The sequence below is a fragment of the Hemicordylus capensis genome, chromosome 1, assembly GCF_027244095.1.
Source record: "Hemicordylus capensis ecotype Gifberg chromosome 1, rHemCap1.1.pri, whole genome shotgun sequence".
Taxonomy (NCBI): Eukaryota; Metazoa; Chordata; class Lepidosauria; order Squamata; family Cordylidae; genus Hemicordylus; species Hemicordylus capensis.
This window is the reverse complement of record NC_069657.1, coordinates 160,301,289-160,329,049: the sequence shown is the minus strand read 5'-3', so window position 1 is coordinate 160,329,049 and position 27,761 is coordinate 160,301,289. Positions and strand designations below refer to the sequence as shown.

Here is a 27,761-nt window from a genome sequence, read left to right as displayed (position 1 = left end):
AAAACATTCACAGATTACTAAAAGCCAGGCTAAAAAGATGTGTCTTGAGGGCTCTTTTAAAGGCAGGTAAAGATGTTGAGTCATGAATGGCTATAGGGAGTGCATTGCAGAGCCCAAGAGCAACTACAGAGATGGTTATCTCTGAATTCATCCTTAGTCATGGCTAACTTGCCTCAATGATTTTAACAGTGCTTAATCATGACTAACTAGTCTGGATGATGCCCACTATGATATAAGATAAGCATCAAAGCACTTTGTAACTATGGCTGTCAATCCAGATATGGTCCAACACCTGACTTGCAAATGCTTGCCAAACGATGGTTTCCGACTCTGGTTATCGACCAATCATAAACTACAGTTTGTCAATTCAGACATCACATCAAACTTCCTTAACCACAGTTGGCATGTTGCCTGAATTAAGCCTGTGTCTTTTTTAATCCCATGCATATTAAATAAAGATAAATTAACAGAAATATTCTTCCTTAGCATGGGTAGCAAAGCAATTGTATCTTCAGGCCTCTAAAGTTGATGAAATCCTGCCCTTTAATCTAACACAGACAATGTTTAAAAAAGAGCTAATTCTCAAAAAGAAACCAACCAAGGGAACCCTCTCAGAATAAGCAACTTGAGGACTGAGCCTAAGTGCAATTCCAAAGTGCATAATAAATTAAAAACCAACATCCCTTGGCTGGTTCCTATTCCTCATCAGAGGAAGAAAAGAATGCAAGGCAGCATTAAGAAGACCAATTTGATCTAATTTCTGAGCTAATGTGCAGATCATACATCTTCTGGCCAAATAAATATCAGAGCCATGATACATTAGGCGTAATTAGCCTCTCTGCACACAATGCCCTAAATGGGCCAAGCTCTTGCAAATAATCTTGCCAAGAGCAGCTCCAAATCCAGGGCAGACAATGAAAAAACACAAGGAAATATGCTCTGCAGAAAGGGGGATGGGGGTGGGAGGAGGAAACCAGCAGAGACAGAAGAACTTGATTGTAACTGAAAGAGACAGCAAGTGGGTGGCTAGCAGACAAGAAGTTAAAATGGGTATTCTAAGAGTAGGTGAAGCATAAGAGGATGCAGAGGCACAAACAGGGAAACAAGTGAACGGACAGAAGGGTAAAAACAAATGCTGGAACTGCCAAGTATAAGTGCAGGGATGCTCTTCAACAACTGGGGTGGGGGAGACGAGAAGCTCTCTCTTGCACGCACACATGGCAAACCTGGTATTAACATATGGAGAGAGGCAGACACAAAGGAAAATAGAGCAACAAAGAACTATCACTGAGAATGTCTTTACTGAGTCAAAGAATAAAGGGAAATATGAATGATAGGAAGAGTGCCTCAAGACAAAAATAGATGCAAGTGTGACTTGTATAATGTTAAACTGAAATATCCCCAGATTTGTGTGTCCATCTGCGCTTCCTGTATCTTGTTATATGTCTGTTCTAATAAAATAGAAGTGTTATATTTATAAACATGTTATGAAATGGAAATTATTTTCATTGGCTGTTAGGACAGGAGGAAGCAGCAAGAAAGGTATGAATTAATTTTGGGAAATTAAATAAAACATTAAATAGCAAATGCCTGTATCAAGCTCTGAAATGGTTTGCTGGCCATCTGCTACAGGTAAATGATCCATATTTAACATTTTGGTAAGATCTTGACAATGTCTATGCTCTTCTTTCTTAGGCAGCCACTCTGCATATTTTTTTAAAAAACTTAGTCTTTAAAACGAAAAGAACTCACAAGATTTAGAGTATAGCACCAATACGTTATTCCGCGTCCTCAGGAGCTTCTTAAAGTCCTTTTGATCACTAATTTTTTCTATCAGTGGAGACATCTTTGCAGATAACAGGCATGCTGGAAAGATGGTCTGCAAATGTAAAAGGAGAAACAAACCAGTTTAAAAATCATGAGTTCACTAACTATAATACCCAGTCATTGAACACCACTACCAAAGCAGCATCTGTCTGGGATCCCCAAGTAAATGAAATGCTAAGAAATGCTATAAAGTAAAGTAAAATGTGCCGTCAAGTCAATTTCAACTCCTGGCGTCCACAAGTCCCTGTGATTTTCTTTGGTAGATTACAGGAGGGGTTTACCATTGCCTCCTCCCTCAAAGTCTGAGATGATGCCTTTCAACATCTTCCTATATCGCTACTGCCCAGCAGTATAGCGCCAGCAGGGATTCGAACTGGCAACCTTCTGCTTGTTAGTCAAGCATTTCCCTGCTGCACCACTTAAGGTGGCAAGGAATGCTATAAGGAAAGGCAAATAATGCTGCCCTGCCTAAGGGAAGCCTTTTCCCCTCTCCTCCAGCTTCACAGTACTGGAGAAGGCAGAAAGTTCAGAAACTCCAGGAAAACACGAAGCTGGCAAGGAGAGACCTAAACACCTACTCTCTCCAGTCTTGGTGATGGCAACCTACACTACTTCAAACTTATTGCTATGAATGTGGACTGTATAATCAAGTATTGTATCTGCACAGATATCCAGAAGTAGTGACAGTCCTCATGTGCATGCAGATTGATTGAGGAGACAGCAATGTAGCTCCTAACAGAAGGGTTTTGGGGGCTTTCAAGGCCAATATAGTACCTTGAATTGAACTCGGGAGCCAATACAAGTTTAGCAAAACAGGTGTAAAATGTTCACTGAAGTGACCCAGTTGACAGCCTCATGCTGCATTTTGGACCAGTTGAGGCTTCCAAGAGGTCAAACACAGCTCCCCGTGTAATGAAACTGAACTTTAGTATGATCAAAGCACGGATAACTTCAGCAAGGTCATTCCTATCCAAGAAGGCTTACATTTTACCCAAAGTTGGCAGAAGGTACTTTGAGCAACAGATACTACTCCACCTCCAGAGCTGCCAAACTTTAAAGCATCCACAAACTGAGAACCAAGTCTTGAACTGGCTGAACCCTCAGTTCCCAGATTAGGTGAACCCTCCACCAAGAGCACCTCCATCTTATCAGAGCTGAGCTTCAATTTATTAACTCTTTAAAAATTACTACAGATTTTCAGCATGTCTACTGCACCCTCAAATTCAGTTAAGTAAGAGAAATAGAGCTGGGTGTTTTCAGCATACTGATGACACTATGAACCCAAACTGGATTCAAACTGATTTAATTTCAAAGTAGTCTCATTCTTTCCAAGTGGCCACAACTACATCTATTTGCGAGATAGTTGAGGCTTCTTCTTGATAGGCTCCAAAACTTGATGCAGAAAAGAAATGAAGCAATTTCTGTGCAGCCAACTACAATCTTCAAAAACAAGCTATTAATGCAATTAAAATCAGAACCTTCAGCTATGAACACTGAATGTCAATAAGATTTTTAAACAGGTGATGTGCAACAGACATCAATAAAACTAAACAAGCACAAATCAAAGTTCAGTGCTCAGGTCTAAGAAACCACCTATGTGATGGACACTGCTCCCAGCAAAAAGCCCCCATCTTCCAAAACCCTGATCTCATAAAGTACATCCATTGAAAGTTTTAAAACCTAATCAGGAAAACCAGATCGAGAAAGAGACACACACACACACGTACGTGTAATCCGACATTTTATTCTAGTTTTTTATATTGTTATAGTGTAATTTCACATATGCACTTCACACACAAATGCATATTTCACAGTTATACTTCACAATGTTTTACAATGTTGTATAATACACCAAATCTTTAGGATAGGGCAGACGATAAGTTTAACTAAAAGTTGGCAATTATGCTATCACCCTCAGCTTTTCCATTTCCAGATGCCAAGCACTCCTAAAAGCAATAAAAATCAAAGCTGCCTTTAAAAACACAGCTGCATTCTCGTAAGGTACTCTCATGGGCATAAAAAACCCAATGTGTTGTAGCATTAAGAATAATGAAAAAACTTGAGAGCCTACTACTGCAGCAATAGTACACAGGAAGAAATCGCAGTCACAATGGGAAGCACTTATTACCCATCTTATCAATAAAACTCTAATTTTGTTATAGCCAATAGCCAAAACAAATGAACTAAATAAAAGATTCTATGCATTTCAGGCACTCACATTTCACCCATAGTAGAGTGTAAAGCAGGGCTGCTCAACTTCGGCCCTCCTGCAGATGTTGGCATACAATTCCCATAATCCACGGCTATTGGCCACTGTGGCTGGGGATTATGGGATTTGTAGTTCAAAAACAGCTGGGGGGCCTAAGTTGAGCAGGCCTGGTGTAAAGGCTAAACACATATACAATGTGTGTCCTTTTTATCTCAAATATTTCCCATAAAATTAAGCTCTAATCAAACATGTATTTTTAAATTTGATGTTACAATATATTATATGTGAAAGCAATTAATGATTTCCACCAAGAGCTTTGTAAACAGGCTAATTCTCCTTGCACAATACGCTTTGTTCAATACTTAGATAGCTAACTGGAAGTTATACTGCATCTGCCCACATGCCAAAAAAACACAAATGGCACAAGAACAGAAGTGGGTAGAGAAAAGGACGCAATATTGAGTTGAGTTAATGTGTCTGGGTCTGTCTGGAGATGGGGAGACAGGGGGTATATCCACTGATTATGGGGCAGTTATTCCAGTGGTGGTGGGGAATTGAAGAAGTAACGCTGACAGCTCAGCAGACTGTTGCAGGCGAAGCGAAATCAGAAACTTAATGTTGTCTCCCCTTCTGGCTATCCTGCCAGGAATTTGACCTTGGAAAGCAATGCCAACCACACACAGAGCCTCATCTTTGTAATGCCAGGTCGGTCCAGAATAAACCTGAAATCATCCACAATATGATTCTGGATGAAGGTGCCAATCTTGTATGTATTATGGAGACTTGGTTGGGACACACTGGTGGCCCAGTCTGGTCACAGCTTCTTCCTCCAGAGTACTCTGTTGAGGAGCAGGGGAGGGGAAGTGCGAGGAGAGGTGGAGTGGCTGTGGTCTACAAGAACAATATCTCCCTTGCCAGGAACCTTGTTGAAGTGTCTGACCATATTGAATGTGTGTACTTAAGTTTGGGAACCAGGGATAGATTGGGACTTCTGTTGCTGTACCGATTGCCCTGCTGCCCGGAGTCCCTAACTGAGCTGACAGACTTGGTCTCGAGCATGGCATTGGAGTCCCCCAGGCTTGTGGTGCTGAGGGACTTCAAGGTTCACTTTGGGACCAATTTGTCCGCAGCAGCTCCAGAGTTCATAGTGGCCATAACAACTATGGGCCTATCCCAGGTGGTCTCAGGACCGACGCATATTGCTGGTCACACGCTTGATCTGACCTGTCACTCTGAATAGAGTGGGGACCCATTGTCATGGATGGACCACCATCTGGTTAAGGTTGGACTCATGACTACGTCCCACCTCCGCAGGGGCTGAGGGCCCATTAGGATGGTCTGTCTGAGAAGGTTAATGGATCCATTAGGATTCCAAGAAGCCTTGGAAGGATTTAGTGTTGGCTCTACTGGTGACCCTGTCAACACTCTGGTGGAGAATTGGAATAATCAACTCAGCAGAGCAGTGGACACAATCGCTCTTAAGCATCCTCTCGGAAACGCTTTGAAACTGGCCCCTAGGTATAGGGAAGAACTACGGAGTCTGGAGCAGCGAGGTAGACAACTAGAGCGCAAGTGGAGGAAGACTCGACTCGAATCTGACAGATTATTATGTACAGCGCATTTGAAGATCTATGCTCGGGCAATACATGTGGCAAAGAGCGATTCTTTTCCTCCCCAGTTACGTCCGCAAGTTCACGTCTGGCAGAGTTGTTCAGGGTTGTGAAGGGGCTAATGTGCACCCCTTCCCGCTTGAATCAGTACTTAGAACCAACAATTACTTGCTGTGATGTTGTTAATGAGTTCTTTAGGGACAAAACCTCTTGTATTCGGGCCAACTTAGATTCAAACTCCACAATTGTTACAGAGTCCGATGCTGAGGTGTCCAGAAGCAGCTCTTATGTGATGACTCTGGATCAGTTTGTTTGTGACTCCTGAGGATGTGAACAAGTTGCTTGGAGTGGTGCGGCCTACCACCTGTCCTCTTGATCCTTGCCTGACATGGTTTATGCTATCTGGCAGGGAGGCTGTTGTAGAGGGCCTGGTAAAGATTATAAATGCTTCTCTGAAGGAGGACAGGATGCCACCTTGTCTTAAGGAGGCAATCATTAGAACACTTCTGGATAGTGTTCCCTCTAAGGCATGCACGTGTGCTCACACATTTTTTTTAATGTTCGCTCAGGTAACTTTAGATCCTGCTCAGGTTGAATCAGGAGCGCCCTACTCAGAATGCATGCGCGCGCACTGCCTTGATACTGCCGCCCAGAACAAAATTCATTCCGCACACAGATGAAAAAAAATTAAAGAGAATAATGCTTCTGAAGAAGCCTGCCTTGGATCCCTCAGAGTTAAACAATTACAGGTCTGTCTCCAACCTTCCAATGAGAAAGTGGTGGCCTCCCAGCTCTAGGTGGTCTTGAAGGAAACTGATTATCTAGACCCATTTCAAACTGGCTTTCAGGTGGGTTATGGGGTAGAGACTGCCTTGGTCAGTCTGATGGATGATCTCCAATTAGGAATTGACAGAGGGAGTGTGACTCTGGTTGGTCCTTTTGGATCTCTCGGCAGCTTTCGATACTTTTGACCATAGTGTCTTTCTGGAACGTCTGAGGGTAGGAGGAACTGCTTTGCTGTGGTTCCACTCCTACCTCACTGGCAGATTCCAGAGGGTGTATCTTGGAGACTACTGCTCTTCAAAATCTGAATTTTCCTATGGTGTCCCTCAGGGCTCTGTACTGTCTCCGATGTTGTTTAATATCTACATGAATGCTGGGAGAGATCATCAGAGAATTTGGTACAGGGTGTTATCAGTATGCTGATGACACCCTAATCTATTTCTCCATGTTAACCTCATCAGGAGAAGGCATAACCTCCCTAAACATCTGCCTGCAGGCAGTAATGGGCTGGATGAGGGCTAACAAACTGAGGCTGAATCCAGATAGGATGGAGGTACTTATTGGGCAGGGTTGAAACTAGTGAGACAATTTTGATCTCCCCGTTCTGGATGGGGTCACACTCCCCCCGGAAGGAACAGGTAGGCAGTCTGGGGGTACTTCTGGATCCGAGCCTCTCCCTGGTGTCCCAGGTTGAGGCAGTGACCAGAGGTGCTTTTTATCAGACTCAGCTGATACGCCGGCTGTATCCATTTCTTGAGATGAACGACCTCAGAACAGTGGTACATCCACTGGTAACCTCTAGGCTGAATTATTGCAATGCACTCTATGTGGGGCTGCCTTTGTATGTAGTCCGGAAATGGCAGTTGGTTCAGAACGCAGCAGCCAGGTTGGTCTCTGGGTCATCTAGGAGAGACCATATTACTCCTGTGTAGAAGGAATTGCACTGGCTACCGATACATTTCTGGGCAAAATACAAGGTGTTGGTCATTACCTATAAAGCCCTAAACAGCTCAGGCCCTGGGTATTTAAGAGAACGTCTTCTTTGCCATGAGCCTCACCGCTTGCTAAGATCATCTGGAGAGGTTCGCCTGCGGCTTCCGCCAACTCATTTGGTGGCTACTTAGGAACGGGCCTTCTCCGTTGCAGCCCCTGGAATTTGGAATGTGCTTCCTATTGAAATAAGAGCCTCCCCATCTCTGGCAACTTTTAAAAAGGCACTGAAGATACATTTATTCACCAAGACTTTTCATTAGATTTATAGTTTTAAATAATTTTAATATTGGGTTTAAAATGTTTTTAATCTTTTAAATGATTTTAATTGTAAACAACCCAGAGATGCAGGTTTTAGGCAGTATGGAAATATTTTAAATACATATATACATACATTTAAATAAATATTGCCTCAAGGAGGCAACCAGGAACTACTAGAAATATTACAGCCACATAAAAGATTCACATACAATATGAAAGAGGGGGACCAACATGTCAAATTAAGAGGAACAACGAGAGCTGGGCAGTCTGTGGTACTGCTCTATAAGCAGCTGGCCATCATACTACTAATCTGACCCTCTAGGCTAATGGCTATAGTTCTCCCTTGTGGGAAGTAGGGGTCTTTCTGTTGCATTGCCCAGTGTGGTCTTGTGGTAGCAAGCATGATTTGCCCCCTTAGCTAAGCAGGGTCTGCCCTGGCTGCATATGAATGGGAGACTAGAAGTGTGAGCACTGCAAGATATTCCCCTCAGGGGGTGGAGCTGCTCTGAGAAGAGCAGAAGGTTCCAAGTTCCTTCTCTGGCTTCTTCAAGATAGGGCTGAGGGAGAGATTCCTGCCTGCAACCTTGGAGAAGCCACCGCCCATCTATGAAGACAATACTGAGCTAGATAGACCAATGGTCTGACTCAGTATATGGCAGCTTCCTATGTTGCTATGACACACCAGGACTGCAATTTGGACCTTCAGAAAATGAGGCATGTGTGTACCAGACCAATGGCTTCATCTCAGGCCCTTCCCAAACTGGGCAACATGCTCAGAAATACAGAGACTCCTACATGAAATGGGAAACAGCTTAAACGATAAAAAGTGATTTTTCAAAAAGACTAAACTATTCAAGGCCACAAGAGATATTGCAATTAATTTATTATCTGCCTGCCATTGTGATGAGCGGAGTCAGTCTCCTAGATTCCAGCTCCACTGCCTACTAAATTAGTCTGTTCTGCCTCCTTGTTCACCTTCCCATTCAAAGCTCTTATTTAGTGAATACCTGTAATATCTGTATTATTACCACAGAATGCACTGCAGCCAGGTTTGGAGAGCAAGTGACAAAGCCTATCAGGAGCAGGACAAAATAACAGGGCACAGGTTTTGTGCACTGACAAACTGTAAATAATTAGCTATGCAACTACAGTCCTTTCCCTTCTACTACATAATGCAGATACACACGTACGTACGACTATATTAAAAACCTGCTAGGAGTGAAAACCTGTGAACTGCCTATAGATCATTGCCCTTCATGCACCTTCTCTTCAAAAGTGGCAGATTTCAAGTTAATCAGGCAACGGGGTATGCACAACCACACTGCGTCTGCAAATGTGTACAAGCAACACAAAACACAATATCCCAGCATAAGGTGAGCTTTCTAGCACCTCACAATGAAGGGTTATCAGGTAATCTTCCTAACTTCTTTACATAAATATTACCAGATAAAGCATCTGAAATGAAAGGCTTGATTTAAACAATCCACAGACGGAAATTACCGTGGCCAACTGGTTAGATGGCGAAGGAATGCCAACCCTTTCCCCAAGTAACAGAAGCCAGTTTCCCCAGGGGAAGAGGAACTTATCTCATCAAGTCAACAGAAACTTTTCTTTCCAAGAGGTCCAACATAAATACAGGTAGGCTTCCATAGTCTGATTTCGCTTACATTTCCGACAAATAAAGTAAGCATGGCAGAACTGAAAGATATATGCAGAGGAGATCTCTGCATCAGAATTTGAGGAGTTAAGAGACCTAACTGTATCTGAAGGTATTGGAAGACAGAAGAAAAGGTAACAGAAGACAGTAAATTGGAATCTGAAGGAAGTGGTGTGCATGCTAAAGTGGAAGAGTTCTTTCATGAAGAAAGCTCCAGCATCAGTTCTGAAATTGAAATGGAAGGTGTCTAATTCTTCACTGACACATGAAGCTCATTGGGCAGTATCTGTGGGCACTACTCTCCCAGAGTGATGACTGATTCAGGATCATTGCATCACACTGCCTCACCTAACTCCAACATGTTGTCTTACCAGGGGGTAAGGGGCCAAGGGACTTGCACCACTTGAGAATTCATGCAGTGGTGAATTGTACTATTTGTGCTTTGAGTATTTAGCATGGGCGAATTATTTTACTACTATGCTGCCATTTGCTTCAGTTCATGTTATGTTTTTCTGATGTTATGTTATGAGTTGTTTAATATTTTAATGAACCTTTTCATATTTAAAAGCAAGGGGGTACATTATGCCAAACCACTTCTAAACTAGTAATGCCAATAACTTTGTCAGGTGACATGTACCAGTTCCTTCTTTGTTTTAGTAATTCCCATTAACAGTTAAGTAGTAAATAAGGTGCTGATTTTTAACTGCAAAGTTGTCGTCATGCTTAATGCAGCCCCAAGGTTTTTTAAGTGTATGGGTAATTTGGGACACTTGTTAGCCCAATACCAGATGATAGAGTACATGAGTAGTCTCCTTGAGGTACTATATACCCACAAACCGTTTGCAGACATGCTTGAGAAGAATGGCCATTTATTCCTTTAAGAATCTAGGGAAGATCTTACATGTTCAGCCTCGATGCTCTCTTCCCACAAGACTAAGGCATCTTCAGGCATTGTGAGTGCCATGGGCACTCACGCTGACAATGTCAAAAGCAGTGAGGAAGACCCACCCCACTGCTGTCACTTGTCCCCTCTGAACAACATGCTTATGGCACTGTTCGTCTCAACGAGGAGGCACCATAAGCATATTCACTGGAAGTTCTGTTAGCCAGGCTGCAGTCATCAAATTGCTGAACACATTTACAGTGCCTCCTCCTTGAGACAAACAGAGCCATAAGCATGTTTGTTGGGCAAGAGAACAACTAGAGAAGTGAAAATTGTAGGGCGGAGCTATGGAAGGAAGAGGTTCCATTAAGCATCTACAGACAGTATTATGATGGGATTTTGTGGGGGGGGGTCGTCTCTGAGATTTTTCAGTTAACATGGAGTCTAATAGGGGTTGGAGTCTAATACCCCAATACCCATATTAAGAAAAGGGGCAATTTTAAATGAGAGATGGTCTTGTGGTAGCAAGCATGACTTGTCCCCTTAGCTAAGCAGGGTCTGCCCTGGTTGCATATGAATGGGAGCCACTCTGGGAAGAGCAGAAGGTTCCAAGTTTCCTCCCTGGCATCTCCAAGATAGGGCTGAGAGAGATTCCTGCCTGCAACTTTGGAGAAGCTGCTGCCAGTCTGTGTAGACAATACTGAGCTAGATGGACCTATGAACTGACCCAGTATATAGCAGCTTCCTATGTTCCTAAACAATATTACAAGGAGGTGGTAAATGAAGAACCACAAAGCACTCAACCTTATTAAGGTCAATCCTGAACTGGAAGATGGAGTTGCACAACATTGAACTCAAAGTTTTTGTTTTAATTGGGGCACATTTGACTCACTTTTCCACTCAAGTTTAACAACAAGTTAGGAACAACATAGGAACATAGGAAACTGCCATATACTGAGTCAGACCATTGGTCTATGACCATTGGTCCAGACCACTGGTCCAGAGCGGCTTCATCCACTGAGAGGAATATCTTGCAGTGGAACATAGGAAACATAGGAAACTGCCATATACTGAGTCAGACCATTGGTCTATCTAGCTCAGTATTGTCTTCACAGACTGGCAGTTGCTTCTCCAAGGTTGCAGGCAGGAATTTCTCTCAGCCCTATCTTGAAGAAGCCAGAGAGGGAACTTGGAACCTAGATGCTCTTCCCAGAGCAGCTTCATCCCCTGAGAGGAATATCTTGCAGTGCTCACACATCAAGTCTCCCATTCATATGCAACCAAGGCAGACCCTGCTTAGCTATGGGGACAAGTCATGCTTGCTACCACAAGACCAGCTCTCCTCTCCTACTAGTTACTTTTACTAGTAGTTCTAGTAAGAACTAATCAGCCTACTTTCCTTTTTCTGTTTCTACATCTGGAGTAAATTTGGTTTAAATCGAGAACAAGTTAGATTTCTTGCACTGCAAATGTCAATGTGTCCACCATCTTGGATCGGGGTGGATGTCATCATTACAAATTGCACCACTGAGGTGTCCCTGTGTGTCACTCACTACAGCGGCTCCAAATTTGGTTCAAATCAGTTAGACAGTCCTCAAGTTAGTGCACTTGCACTGCAAAAATTTATGCATCCGCCATCTTGGATTGGGGTGGATTACATCATCACAATCTTTACTGTTGAGGTGTCCCTATGTGTCCCTACAGCTGTAGCAAATTTGGTTCAAATTGGTTAGGCAGTTTACAAGTTAGCCCACTTGCACCTCAAACGTTCCTGCGTCTGCCATTGTGTATTGGTGTGAATGACATCATCACAAACTACGCCATTGAGGTGTCCCTATGTGTCCCTACAACTGAACCCAATGTGGTTCATATTGGTCTAGGTGTTGTGATGTTGATGGCGGCGGGGGACACACACACATGAACGGACACACACAGAATGGTGGATTATCTCATAAGCCTACTGGAAAGTAAGCTAAAAACCAAAGCATTTTACAAAGTCTCACAATCACCAGATTCTGTTACAAAACAATCACAATCACAATTCTCACAATCACAATCACCAGATTCTGTTACAAAACCAGAACAAGCTTTTCTCTTTTGCGGGGTGGGGGGATATACCCCTATACACTTACTGAGGTAGCTTGGAACTTACATTCATTCCCAGATAAATACAAGGCAGCAGTTTCAGTGAAGGTTTACTGCATTATCATCAACTCCCTGGGGAAAATGTGGTTTGGAAACTATGACAGCGTTCCATGCCCTCATGTAATGGAATTTATCTTTTGTGTTTGATTTTGCTGTGTGGCATAACAAGCAAAAGACTTATTCCTGTATGATTTAATTGGCTTTTAGGGTATCAATACATGTGTTAAACCCTGTCTTCTGTTACAACCTCATACCAATTCTTAAAATAGCTAACAATTTCCTAAGCTAATGCCCTAAACCCATTGACACAGGGGCTATGTCTTTTCCTATGTATGGCAGGCCCCCAGATATCCACTGGCAGTTGCTGAATAAATCATCACCATTTTTTCTGTATTAAAGTTTCAGCTGGTCGGGCCACCAGAATGGAATGCTTGCTACAAAAATGTCTAAGCTGGCAGGCTGGATATGGAAATCTGTATATTCACACTTGGACCTGTGCATCAGATATTCAATAGGTGATCTAGGGCATCCAAGAACTCCTCACCTTGAGATAAGCATTGTAGACTACATGACATTTGCAAGTCGATAAGAGTTAAAGAGATTCACATTATCTAACTCTTTTATTCTTTGAGAAGAAGCTTCATACATTAATTCACACTACAGGCCACAAACCAGAAAAGTAGGATGTTTGACTTCCTCAAGATGACATAAGCAGCTGCTAGGCGTTATAACAAACCTTCCACTCAGTTATATTTTGTCTGTCTCTCCTAGACCAGGAGGAAGAACAATCCACTTGCCTTTCCCTAAAAGTACGGCGGGGGAGGCATCCATTCCAGTTTTCAGTGTGTGGTAGCGAAGGCAAGAGTTGTCATTTTAACAGGTAACTTTTGCTTCCTATATTAGACTCACCCTTCCTGTGGATCTTGAACCATCTTATGGGCTTACATAGTCATTCACCTATTTTCACCCAGGGTAGCCACACTACCCTGAATGCGCCCGATCTCATCTGATCTCGGAAGCTAAGCAGAGTCAGGCCTGGTTAGTACTTGGATGGGAGACCGCCTGGGAATACTGGGTGCTGTGGGCTTTTTAATTATTGGAGAGGAGAGCTGGTCTTGTGGTAGCAAGCATGACTTGTCCCCTTAGCTAAGCAGGGTCTGCCCTGGTTGCATCTGAATGGGAGACTTGATGTGTGAGCACTGCAAGATAGTCCCCTCAGGGGATGAAGCCACAGCGGCCAGTAGGCCAGCATCTGCAGGAGGACCGAAGTTGAGCAGCCCTGGTATATTAAAGCTGTCCCCCCAGTAAAACAATCTTCATTGACTGAGTAATCAAATCTACATAAATATGCATATGATTAAGACAACATTTCAATGAAACAAGCACATAAGAATATAGAGCTAGATCAGGCCCAAGACCCTTCTAGTCCAGCATCCTCTTTCTCACAACTGCCCACCAGAAGCTTTTGGGAAGCCCACAGGCAAGAGGTGAGGCATGCCCTCTCTCCTGTTGTTCCCCTGCAACTGATATTTGGAGACATCCTGCTTCTGAACCTACAGGTAGCCTATAGCCATCAAGACTAGCAGTTATTGATAGAAACATTGGTAGACTTACCGTGAAGGGTTCTTTTTCAAGTATGGGGAGGACATCCTTCACACGATGGGTTGTCAGTCACTGCATGCTCTGAGACAGGGCCAATAGGATTTGAGCACGATCGTTACTCCCCCTGCCGAGCCCTAGCTTACCCAGTTCTGGTCTGTAGAGCGATCAGCAGTCTCTATAACTCAGAAGGAAGTAGAAAAGGTAGAAAGGTAAACAAAGCCAAGGCCCATAATGGCCCCTCAGGAAATACAAGTCTGAGAGGAAGAAAAAGTGATAGATTGATTCTATGCACCCTAGGAGTTGTGCCGCCACCCCGAAAAACTCCCCACCCAAGCATCCGAGGGCGGGCCGGATGCCCTCCCCATACTTGAAAAAGAACCCTTCACGGTAAGTCTACCAATGTTTCTTTTTCCACGTATGGGGAGGGCATCCTTCACACGATGGGACATATCCAAGCTAAATGTGTGTGGGAGGGTAACGGATGCCAAGGTTTCCCCCGGCTAGACCTCCAACACCTTTTGTAGGACCGTGCGTCCCAGAGCTGCCAGCGGTTGATGAAATGAGGGAATCTTGTAATGTTTCACGAAGGGTGACGAGGAAGACCATGCTGCTGCTTTACAGATGTCTTCCACCGGTACCCTAGCCGAGAAGGCTGCCGATGCCAAAGCACTCCTAGTTGAATGCGCCGTGATTCCAGAAGGTATGGGCAGATGTAGGGACTCATATGCCAACGCAATAGTGGTTCTTATCCACCGCGCTAAAGCATCCTTAGAAGCCTTGAAACCTAACTTAGAAGGCAAGAAGCAAACAAAAAGGGAATCAGACTTCCTAAATGGTTTGGTCCGTTTAAGATAAATACGGAGTGCCCTACGTACATCCAGCGAATGCCAAAGATGTTCTTTTGGATGGAGAGGCTTTGGACAAAATGATGGTAATACGATTTCTTGTGCCCTATGGAATACAGAGTTCACCTTGGGAAGAAAGGTGGGGTCCAACTTCATTACGACAGCCTCTTTTTGAAACACACATAGCTCGTCACGAGCCGATAGGGCGGCGAGCTCAGAAACCCTCCTGGCAGATGTTATCGCGACCAGAAAAAGAACCTTAAAGGTCATCAACCTTAGAGAGATCTTACGAAGCGGTTCGAAGGGATCCTTCGTGAGCGCCTGAAGAACCTTATCCAAGTCCCACGAAGGAAACCTGGGAACCGGAGGGGGATTAAGGTTAACTGCTCCTCTCAAGAATCTTCGAATGTCGGGATGGAGCGAATTTGAGTCTGTGCTGCCAAGGCTCAGAACTGATGATAGCGCAGAGATCTGACGTCGAAGAGTACCTGGGCGGAGACCTTTGGCAATTCCTGCCTGCAAAAAACTAAGCACAGACGACACCCCCGCCTGCGTCGGATCAAGACCCTCCTTACGTGACCAGGCACAGAAGGTGTTCCATGTCATCTGATAAATACGCTTAGTGGAGTGACGCCTCGCCGCCAAGATGGTTTGTTGGACTGGCTCAGGGTATCCCTTCTCTTCTAACGCCCGGCGCTCAATCTCCACGCGTGAAGGCGGAGCCAAACAGGATCCGGATGTAGCAGTGGCCCCTGATTGAGAAGATCTGGTCTGCTGGGCAGGGCCCATGGTTTCCGCACCGACAGGGCCAATAGATCCGAAAACCACGGACGTCTTGGCCAGAATGGGGCTATAAGAATAACCTCCGCTCTCTCGGACATCAGCTTCCTGATGACTCTGCGTAGTATAGTCAGCGGGGGGAAGGCGTAAAGGAGTACACCGCGAGGCCATCTGGACGTCAGGGCGTCCACCTGTTCCGCCTGAGGGCAAAAGTGTCGAGAGAAGAACCGTGGAAGTTTGCTGTTTGAACGGGAAGCGAAGAGGTCCAAGACTGGGGGGCCCCACATCCTGGAGACCTGCTTGAACACCTCCTGGTGGAGCGACCATTCTCCCGGATCCAGATACTGTCTGCTCAGCCAGTCTGCCAGGATATTCGACTGACCCGCCAGGTGTTCTGCTGCTATTGAGCGCAGGTGGAGTTCCGCCCAGCTGAACAGCGCATCCGACTCTAGCATCAGCGTTCGTGACCTCGTTCCTCCCTGATGGTTCAAATGAGCTTTCGTGGTAATGTTGTCTGTGCGGATTAGTACATCCTTGCCCTCGAGGTGAACTTGGAACTTCAACAGAGCCAAGCGGACGGCCCTCAGTTCCAGCCAATTTATATTGTGGCAGAGATCCTCCTGAGCCCATATTCCTTGGGCCTGCAGATCGAGGTAGTGGGCCCCCCAACCGAACATGCTGGCGTCCGTCGTGACTACAGATCTCTGCATTAGCTCCAAGGGAAGGCCCCGTAGCATGGCCGACGAGGTCCACCACCGAAGGGAATGCCGAACTCTTGAGGTCAGTTTGACCCAGATGTTCCGTCTGTCCATAATGTCCTCCTGGTGAGGCAGAAGAAGCCACTGCAGAGGCCTGGAATGCCATCTTGACCAGGGCACGCAGTCGAAACAAGCCACCATCATGCCCAGGAGCTGAGCCAGGCAAAGGAGTGGGGCCTTCTTCCTGTGCACCAGTGAAATGACCGTCGTCGCGATCTTTTGCCTCCTTTCTTTGGGTAGGCGAACGACAGCTGTCTTGGTGTCGAACAATACACCGAGATGAACGAGGACCTGAGTAGGACGCAGATGACTCTTGGTGGCATTGATGAGAAACCCGTGATTCTGAAGGATACTGACTGCACGACAGACACTCGCCTCGGCCTCCTCCTCCGAAATTGCCCGCAGTAAAACATCGTCTAAATAAGGATAGGCATGGATGCCCTGTAACCTGGCATGGGTGATGACCGCCACCATCAATTTGGTAAATACCCTCGGCGCCGTGGAAAGGCCGAAGGGTAGGGCCTTGTACTGATAGGAGCGGCCGTTGTATGAAAACCGGAGGAAGCATCGATAATCCGGATGAATTGGTACGTGAAGATATGCCTCTGACAAATCTAACGAGGCCAACCAGTCCCCTGGCAGAACCGCTGCCTTGATGGATCGGAGGGACTCCATCCTGAAATGCCTTTTCCTCACGTACCGATTCAGCCGCTTCAAATTTAAGATCGCCCTCCAAGAATCGTCCTTTTTTGGGACCAGGAAAAGGAGGGAGAAAACCCCTTTGAAGGTCTGCTGTGCAGGAACCGGTTCCACGGCCCGAATGTCCAATAGATGTTGGATGGCATCCTGCATCAACTTTCTCTTCACGGGGTTTTTGGAAAGGGGCGTGATGTAGAAAAAGTCTGGGGGCGCAGACATGAAGTCTATGCGGTACCCCTGAGAAACGGTGTGAAGGACCCAGGAGTCCGTGGTCGTGTCCCCCCAAACTGTGGCAAAGGCACTCAATCTGCCTCCTACCTGACAGTAGTCATTGTTTACGGGCGCGACGATCCTGTCCAGCGGCAAAGGAAGCTCCACGTTTGTTTGATCCCCTGGATCTTGGGTTCCAGGACTGGCGCCAGGTGGACCTATACTGGTTCCCTCTGAAATCTCTGTCTCTGAAATTGTCTCGAAAGCCAGCAGATCCTGATCTTCCGAAGGACCTAAAGGGACGAAAGGAATGTTGAAAATTTGTCCCCCCTCGAAAGGGCCTCCCCCGTCCCATAGGCATGGCTTTCTTTTTATCACGTGTCTCTACCAACACTGGTTCCAAGGCCTCCCCAAACAACTTCACACCACGAAAGGGGGTGGCTGCCAAAGCTGCCTTTGATTTAGAGTCAACATTCCAGTGTCGCAACCAGAGACCCCTACGAACCGCTACATTGGCCGCCATAGCTCTGGAAGCATGTTGCAAGCAATCCAGGCTAGAGTCCGCCATTAGGGCAGAAGCCCTTGCAATTTTATTCAGGCCCTGACGCAGTTTTGTGAGTTCTGGAGGTACCAGTTTTGCCAACTCCTTTGTCCAGAGAATTGTCGCCCTTGCAAATATGGAGTTAGTGGAGGCTGCCCGGATGATGGTCGCCGAGGCTTCGTGCGCTTTTTTCAGGAGATGATCCGTCTTCTTCTCCTCTGGTGACTTGAGGAATTCCTCACCTTCTTTATTGACCAATGCTCCAGTCACCAATTGCGCAACCGGAGCATCAACCACTGGAACGGCTATGAGGGACATAATATCAGAAGGAAGAGTATACAATTTTTTTGGAAAACTTAAGGAAGGTTTAGATGCCATAGGGATCCCCCATTCTGCCAACATTACTTCCCTGAACAGGGATGGGAAGGGGACTGTGGCTGGGGAGGTGGAAGTGGATGGGAAGACTTCCTGATCTAGCCCGGGTACCGGCTGAGGGCTGGAGTCATTAGAAACATCTTTAATTGCCCTTTTAGCCTTAGCCAAAAGAATCTCAAACTCGTTAAGGGAAAACAACCGTGCTGAGGAGGGAGTTTCTGATGGAGTCTGTTCATCAGACAACTCACCCTCCTCCTTTTCCGATTCGTCAGAACTCGAACTCGGACCCCGAGGTCGACTGGCAGGAGCGCCTGACGTGGAAATGGGAAACCCTTGATCCCCTTGTGGCCCCTCTATCAAAGGGGCTGCAACATTAGATCGTGTACTTGTTCTTTTCATAACAGGAGAGTCCTCCCCCCCAGAGGAATAAACTTGAGAAATTCTCCCATGGCGTCGCTTTCTGGCATTTCTAGCCAGCCATACCCTTTCTCCCACAGGGATGGACTGCCTGACCGGACTGGAGTCCGGTGAGGAGGAAAAAGATGGGCGTCTGCCCCTGCGTGGTTGGGACCGTTGTATATTGGCGCCCACCATATTATTTTGTCCCTCCGTCTGAGCAGCACTGCAAGCCACAGGATTTGTTGAGCCACCCGGGACATCAGACCTGATCAGAGGCACTGAGGCATTAAGACTGCCTTGCTGGTTCAAGAGAGGAGACACCACCGCGAGGCAATTCTTTTGAACAAAGGCAGTAAGCCAAGCAATTTCTTTTGCTGATAGCAACTCCCCGCTAGGGCCCACAGCGCCCGTCAGCGGTTCTCCCGCCAAAACACTCACCGCCGACAACGGAGGCTGGAGCGGTTCCGATCGGGCCGACAAGGTGGAGGAGATCACGCCCGGCTCCCCCGTCGCCTGTACAACGGGCAGCAATGCCCCAGCAAAAGCCCCAGCAACCGATCCGATCGAGCTCTGAGAAGCCGCGGACGGATTTAAGTGCTCTAAAATGGCGGGCGCTATTTGAGCGGGAAGAGCCGTTTCCTCCTTTCCCGGCTTTCGCTCTCTCACCGCCTTCATCTGGAGCCTTTCACTCACGGGCGCCTTAGATAAGAGAGAAGCCTTAGCTTTCTTCTTCTTTTTAGGCTTTGTGCTCTCCGCCCCCAAGTGCTTTGATTTTTTGAGTGCTTTAGAATGGCCCGTGCCCGTAAGCACTTTCTTCTTGGTAAGCACCTTCACAATAGTAGGAGCACTTTCAGCCAGAATTATGCCCGCATCGGCCGTTTTTGCACTTTCCCCAGCCCCCGAAGGGGCTATTAGGGACTTTTGAATTGGGGCATCAGAGAGGGGTCCTTCAGAGAGGGAACCCCGCAACATGTCGCCAGTATGTGCGACTTCCATGGCTCTGACTGCAAACGGTGGTGGAGGAGAAACTGACAGAAGAACGAACAAGGAGGGAACACTTGGAGGGGAAAAGGGTGAAATTGACTAGGCAACTACAAAACGGAAAAAACACACACAATAACAGAGAAAGAGAACCGACAAAACCACCGACCGTATTTGTCGCCAACAACTCCTTTCCCCCCCTTGCACACAGCAGAATGGAGAGAAGGAAAAAGTAGTACTGTCACAGAGCGAAGACAGGACCAGAACTGGGTAAGCTAGGGCTCGGCAGGGGGAGTAACGATCGTGCTCAAATCCTATTGGCCCTGTCTCAGAGCATGCAGTGACTGACAACCCATCGTGTGAAGGATGCCCTCCCCATACGTGGAAAAAGACTAGTCCATCAATTTGTCTAGGTCCTTTTTAAAGCCATCCAAGCTGGTGGCCATCACTATCTCCTGGGCCAAAGAATTCCACAGCTTAATTATGTGTTGTGTGAAAGAGTGCTTCCTTTTGTCAGTCCTAAATCAGTTTCATGGGATGACTTGATTCTAGTGCTGTGAGAGAGGGAGAAAATTTTCTCCCTATCCCCTCTTGCCACACCATGCATAGTTTTATAGACCTCTATCTGGTCTCCACAGAGTCACCTTTTTTCCTGAACTAATAAAGCACACTTTATTTTTAGATGCTGCATGTATGTGTCACAGCATGCATGGGCTTACAAGAGGCATCCCCTCTTCACTGAAGCTAATGCCTCTCTTAAGGTATCTTCCACAGTTTTTATAAAGGCTTATATTTAGAACCATGTTTTTTTTAAAAAAATGTATCCCTCAATTAGGACTGCCTTTTTAGGCAGCAATCCTATGAAAACATACCTTGGAATAAGACCCACTACTGAGTAAGTAAATCCCACTGATGTGGAACACATACATAGGTTTGTGCTACATACTAATAAAGGGTTTAACTATTGATTGAAGCTAAAGCTCGAACAATTATACCTAAAAGCTATATTGTATCGTTTGTGTTTCTTTATGAAGAATGATAGCCAGCCACATTTTTCAAACATCAAGTCAAAGTTAATAATCCAAGGACATCAAAGAAGTACAAAATGCAAATCGAAGCATATAAATTAGGGTTAAAAGGTATCACAGAGGTAAGCAGGAACAGGCTTCGCCATGGCAAAGCCTGAGAACCCTCTCAATAAAACATTATCATTGGAACCACAGAATAAGATGCAGAATAAGGTGGGGTAAGCTGTTTGTATTTGCTTTAAAGTATCTCACTCTTTTTAAAGTTAGCATAAGCTTGCCAACTCTATCTGAAGCTATTCCTGCAGATTCTCTCCTCATCCTCCAATTTTTTCAAAAGATCAAACCATAGTGACCTAGAGATTGATGCAGTTTCCTGGAGACTCCAGGCCAGTCTTAGAGGATTGGCAACCTTGAGTCAGCACCAAATCTGAAATAAATCTTTCAAAAATCAATGCAGCTGTATTTTTAGACTACCAGGCACGGGGGACTTTTCAAGCCCCAGTTATGCATGTTTGTGTCTCCATATAGCCGTGCTTCAATGAAAAGTGTAAAGGTAAAAAAGCCTGGTGAAATGCCAGATTATAAAATGAGCCAATTTAAATCCCTTCAAAAAGATACTTGATCATGGAATTGGCAGACTAAGCAACTACTACACAAACTCTGCTTCCAACATGGTTAACTGAATAGTTGTTGAAACTATTCTCAGTATCACTGGAAAGTGAGCTAAGGAAGCTTAGCCGGCTTTCCAGTGATCGTGGGAATCACCAGGCTCGCAGGCTCGCCCAGTGCTCCCAAGGCGTCTAGCCTGCCTAACTACCCCTCCCCTAAGACAAGGTTAATGGAGCAAGCACTCCATTAACCATATCTTTTTGCTCGTGTGTTGCCGCAGCACATCGTAACACACAAGTAGTCCCCCAACCGGGAGGCTACAAGCAGCCTTCCGGCCAGGCTCAAAAATCTCTCCACAATGCCCCGTACAAGTGCGCGGGGCATCCTGGAACTTCCAGGGGCCTCACAGCCCCCCGATTCCCACTGCCCGTGCCGGCTCCGTGACGGAGCCGGCAGTCATATGGACGGCCGATCTGGCTGCTCAGCTATCAGCAGCTGCTCGTCTGCAGGGAAAGCAGGTTAAGCGCGCTCTCCCTGCAGTTAGTCCCAAAGCTGCTCTTACTGATCGTGAGAACAGCTTCGTTGAGTTGTAGAGCCACTGCTACCACCACTGCTCCAAGCAGTGATCCTATAGCTGCTATATATGCTTTTTACATCGGTTTAGCAACAAAATGTACAAAAGGTTACAAAACAAGATTCAGGGATTTCCAAATGAGCTCGATTTACATTTTATGTCAATCAGAGCATCTAGAAAATTTTGGCTCTTTTTAAAAATCCAGCCTTAAGCAGTAAATAGGAGGAAAACACAATTTCCAGCCAAACACATCAAGCATCATTTTCCAGACTGGTTCACAACCAAAGCAACCCGCTTTTAGAAATGCTGGGATATGACTCAAGGCAGGGATATATTTACACTATAGTTTTTGTAAAAGACTCTGCAGAAGGTGTTACTAGTCACTCTACACCATAATAAAACCTCTACTCATTTGTTTTACACCCAAGGTCACAGCACATGTTGAGAGGCCAGGCAAGTTAACACACATTTCTGGGAAGGAAATCTGTCTGATTTTCTTGTGAAGTGCTGTCTTCCCCATCCTACCCTATCCATATCAGGCAATAAAAATCAGGAACAACTTTAAGAATCTTGCCTTGACATTTGCAGACCCATCACAGCTTGCAATAAAAAAAAAAAATGCTGTGATAATTAAAAATATAATTAATTAATGCTGTAATAATTAAAAATAATAATCAACCATTTTGGAGCGCAGTAATCAAGTTTCTTATTTACTAAGAATAAGTTAGAAGCATTATTATAGCCACTGTACTTTTAGAAACCAGGATAATATCAAGCAATACATTCTCATATGTGGGTCCCTGCTGAAGAGGGAATCAATTAAGTATGCATACAGCAAAACCTGAAAATCAAGAGCCCATTAATGAGACTGCATAGCACTAATGGCTGTCCTTCCACCATGGGTGTCTATCAAGTCCAGAAAATCTGTTCATGGTAGGGAGATATATTTTTGTCTTCACTATCTTGCTTATCCAGTTCAGTTCTGTAATCCTGCTGCTCTATTTGCTCGACACTATGTGAATAAAACTGCTCACATCCTGCACAATTTATGCTGAAGTGGAGCGCAAGCCAGAGGTGCCACTGGAGCCACTTTGTTGTGTTTTCTTGGATGAATTTCAGCTGGTTTCCTCCTCTGATGTTGACAGAGTTTGAGGAAGTGTGTGTAACTACTTGCCATTTTAGATCCATGGTTCAGACCTGTAGGGAAAAATTAGGCCCTCTTCTACCGGGGATAATAGTGTGTCCTTGAGAGAGGAAAATGCTGCCATCATCTCTAAAGGCAAAAGTTAGGTGGCCAATTTGGGGAAGGCAGAAATGAATCTTCAGCATCAATTGAGGATACTGCACATCATCATCCTGTTTCAGTATTATTATTATTATTTATTATTATTATTTTACACAGTCAGACAGATGTTATTGACTGGTTTGCTTTATCCAGACATCGAGTCCTTCCCAAGGACCTGGGATACCAGAATTTTATTGTCAATGTTGTTGCTGTTATAGATATCATCGCAGAATATAGGCTGTTCCCAGTAAAGCTGCTTTTTGTAATTGGCTGATGGCGATTTCTGTGGCCCCTATGGTGTTGAGGTGCTCTTCAAGGTCTTTTGGAACGGCACTCAGGGCACCAATTACCACTGGGATTATTTTGGTCTTTTCCTGCCACAGCCTTTCAATTTCAATTTGTAGATCTTTGTATTTGGTGATTTTTTTCTATTTTTCTTCTATTCTGCTATCCCCTGGTATTGCTATGTCGATTATTTTCACTTGTTTTTCTTTCTTCTCGACTACAGTTATATCCGGTGTATTGTGTGGCAGATGTTTGTCTGTTTGTAGTCAGAAGTCCCATATTATTATTATTATTATTATTATTATTATTTCGATTTCTATACTGCCCTTCCAAAAATGGCTCAGGGCGGTTTACACAGATAGATAGATAAATAGATCAGATGGCTCCCTGTCCCCAAAGGGCTCACATTCTAAAAGGAAACATAAGATAGACACCAGCAACAGCCACTGGAAGTACTTTGCTGGGGGTGGATGGGGCCAGTTACTCTCCCCCTGCTAAATAAAGAGAATCACCACGGTAAAAGGTGCCTCTTTGCCCAGTTAGCAGGGGTTAGTATGGTCTCTTTCTGAGTAAGCTGAAAGACTTTAAACTTTCAGTCTTGGTTTTGGGGATCAAGAATGCTTTGGCAGCCCTGATTATATTCTCCACCTGAAAATGGACAGGGAAAATAAAATCTTCATATTGGCTGAATCTTTTGATACTGCAAACTATTTGAAGAAGGCTCAAAGTCAGTGGGGGCATACATTTCCAGTGATTGATTGATTGATTGACTGATATCTTTCTTTCTTCCTTTATTAATGACTCTCTGCCCAGTTGTGAATCTAATTTTATGGAATGCTACATCTTATTTTATTTTTGTTTTACTGTAAATATTTTAAATTGAAAATTTTATATATGCTTTTCAACCAAAACACACACTTCTCCAAGCGGTTATGTTAACCACTTTGAGAACCCTGATTAAGGTCAGTAACATGGGGCAGCAGAAGTCAGATTCAGTCATTTTAATGTATTACTGAGGAGAGATAGCAGGCATGGTTTCACAGGTTACTTCTTCTGAGATCTGTGTACTTGGATGGAAGTAGCTGTCCACTTATTCCATATCTTAAAGACAAACCATTCAGAAGCTCTACGGTCAATGTTCCTTCTAACAGGGAATCCCAGATGTTTTTGACTACAACTCCCATAATTCCCAGCCAAAAGCCAATGCAGCTGGGGATGCTGGGAGCTGTTGTCAACAACATCTACAATTCCCTGTTAGCAGTAAGGCTGTCTATGGTGGCAGGAAGCTATCTTCCTCCATGCAGGCAAATGAGAGTACAAAATGCAGTGCCCCACTAACAATGGCTAGCTATCAATGAGTCAAATAGGTAAGACAACTCCAAAACCCTTTAAAACATTGTGCCATGTGTGTGTTTTTTTGCCACTAACTCAAGGATCAAAATGCATTTCTATAAAACTGGAACATATAATCAGATTTTGCAGTTACAAATTATTCACTTTGTAAAGGCCTGAGGGAACATAAGCTCTGGGATTTACAGTATGTACTATATTCAGACTGAATGATTCTAGGGTGTTAAAATCAATGTGCAAGAAATTACAAGAGTACCACTTTTATCTGAAGTGGGTTTTCCCCCCCTTCCTCCTCTTTCCCTGATCTTCAGCGCTAAATAATTATCTACATTTTAAGGCTTTCCATTTATCCTCCAGGGCAATATTTATTAGTGCAATCATCCCTTGAGCTTTCCCATTAGATTTTCCAGTGATCCCGGTAGGCTTTAGAGTTGCTCATGTAACCACTGAGCGTCCAAGAGCATTCACCTGCCAATGGTTCAGATGAACAAGAAAACTATGTGTGGCCAGTTAACATTAGGTCAAATGAACTTTTTAAAAGATGAAATCCTTGTTAAAGGAATAGTGTGCATTTTTCATTCAAGACTGGTTTGGAAGTGGCAGGGGCCAGGTTACTTTTCACCCACTTTTAAAGCATGCTGTTTCTTATCTATAACAACGTCTGGAAAGCCCACCACCTAGCATTAGGTTGCTGATATGCCTCAACCACTCTCAAACTGACTGGATAACTTAGCAGCAATTATACCACAGACAGCCGCTCCTCTTGCTTCTCTACAACACTAGCGGGATTCCAAGCAAAGTCAGGGACCCCTTTGCCAATGGGACGGTCTCCTCCTCAGCTGAGATAACCAGCCATGCACACTACACAGCATGCCAGGCTGAGCATGGCTAGGGTATGGGTTTAACTGTCCAGGATTGCTTTCAAGAAGATATGGAGGGGAGGGATTTTTGTCTGTAAGGAGGTTAAGCATTTCTAGCAGAATTCTTGTTCCCTTGCACACCGAAATTGCCAGGATTCTGTTTTGAGGAACCTGTATCAGTTAAATTAGAAAACCAAATACAGTTTGAGGGTTCATTCAAATTGGCTTCTTTATTTCTCCTCCCTTCAGGTCATATGAAGATTCTGCTCATGCTGAACATGATGAAAGCGAGAACCAGGAATTGACAGATTTACGAGGTAGCATCTTCTGTTCAAAAAGGTACATTTTTGAAGCTGCTCTGATCACAGGAAGCGACTGTGGCATTCCATCAGTTTCTAGTTCACACATTATTACACTGCTCAAAAGTGTACTCAGATGGATGACTACATGTGAGAGCTGTCTACTGTAAGACAGTCCCCTTAGGGGACAGAGCCATGGTAGAGCATCTGCTTACAAGGAGAAGGTATCAGATTCAAGCACTGGTATCTTCAAACAGAGCTGGGAAAGACTCCTGCTTGAAACTGGGAAGAGCCACTGCCAGTCAGTGTAGGCTAGACAGACCAACAGTCTCACTCGCTATAAGGCAGCTTCCTCTGTACGTTTGAAGTAGAAGCCAGCTGTGCACAGTGCTGATTGACTGGCTCCCATGTCATCACCAGTAAATCTTGCCACAATCGCCAGAATGGGGCTTAAGTCTGATTTTTTATTCATTCAGCAGTGAAAGAACAGACAGACACAAGTGTTCATGCAACCGTTTAAAAAATATAAGAGGCAAACAGCCTGCCTGAAGCATGAAAGGAGGGGCAAGACTGAGACGTGAGCTAGCGTTTAATTGCTTGGTATGCATGTTTGTCATCTCAGTTGCAAAGCCCAGAGGAAACAGAGCTCACCCTGCAGTTGAAGTATGCTCTGTGAGCCCTGTGCTTATATTACATCAGCCAAAAATACAGGTGAAACTCGGAAAATTAGAATATCGTGCAAAAGTCCATTAATTTCAGTAATGCAAATTAAAAGGTGAAACTGATATATGAGACAGACGCATTACATGCAAAGCGAGATAAGTCAAGCCTTAATTTGTTATAATTGTGATGATCATGGCGTACAGCTCATGAAAACCCCAAATCCACAATCCAAGAAAATTAGAATATTACATGGAACCAAGAAGACAAGGATTGTAGAATAGAACAATATCGGACCTCTGAAAAGTATACAGTGTACTGTGCTTGATTGGCCAGCAAACTCGCCTGACCTGACCCCATAGAGAATCTATGGGGCATTGCCAAGAGAAGGATGAGAGACATGAGACCAAACAATGCAGAATTGCTGAAGGCCGCTAATGAAGCATCCTGGTCTTCCATAATACCTCATCAGTGCCACAGGCTGATAGCATCCATGCCACGCCGCATTGAGGCAGTAATTGCTGCAAAAGGGGCCCAAACCAAGTACTGAATACATATGCATGCTTATACTTTTCAGAGGTCCGATATTGTTCTATTCTACAATCCTTGTCTTCTTGGTTCCATGTAATATTCTAATTTTCTTGGATTGTGGATTTGGGGTTTTCATGAGCTGTACGCCATGATCATCACAATTATAATAAATTAAGGTTTGACTTATCTCGCTTTGCATGTAATGCGTCTGTCTCATATATCAGTTTCACCTTTTAATTTGCATTACTGAAATTAATGGACTTTTGCACGATATTCTAATTTTTCGAGTTTCACCTGTACATACAGTTTGGGCCACAACTCACAACACAACAAAACACAACACACACTTGGCATGCAAAAGGTACAAAGTTCAATAATCTCTATCTTTATTTTTTAAGGTACTAGCCAGGAAGGTCTTCTCCAGCCCTGCTGTTTAGCAATTTGGTTAAAGTGACTGCCAGGGTACTTCTGGGGACAAATACCCTTGATACTCCAAACCAAACGTGCACCTCTGCAGCCAACATCATTACTGATTCAGATCAGTCAGTATCATGATGCCAGCTACCATCAGTTCAGGATACTATAGAAGAAGCATGCAAAGCAGTAATGCTGTATTCTTTTCCTGTCATTTACCCTGAGCTTTTGGCAACCTAAGATTTAGACAGTGAGTATAACTGCAAACTGCTTGACTGACAGCCACTGATATTCCTGTTCTCTACTATTAA

The 27,761-nt window shown here is 44.6% G+C and overlaps 1 protein-coding gene and 1 pseudogene across 4 annotated transcripts in view; one reads left to right on the top strand and one right to left on the bottom strand.

Moving 5' to 3' along the window:
- Window positions 1-27,761, bottom strand: part of PDIA5 (protein disulfide isomerase family A member 5) — a 249,934-nt gene that overhangs the window by 186,439 nt on the left and 35,734 nt on the right. For all 4 annotated transcript variants that reach the window (XR_008313477.1, XM_053284904.1, XM_053284906.1 and 1 more), the window contains one exon: window positions 1,753-1,879. Coding sequence is in view for 3 of the 4 variants with exons in the window: in XM_053284906.1 (XP_053140881.1) it covers window positions 1,753-1,879 (127 nt within the window). In the remaining variant the exon portion in view is untranslated. The remainder of the gene's footprint in view (window positions 1-1,752; window positions 1,880-27,761) is intronic.
- LOC128341426 (uncharacterized) lies at window positions 13,334-13,452 on the top strand (annotated as a pseudogene).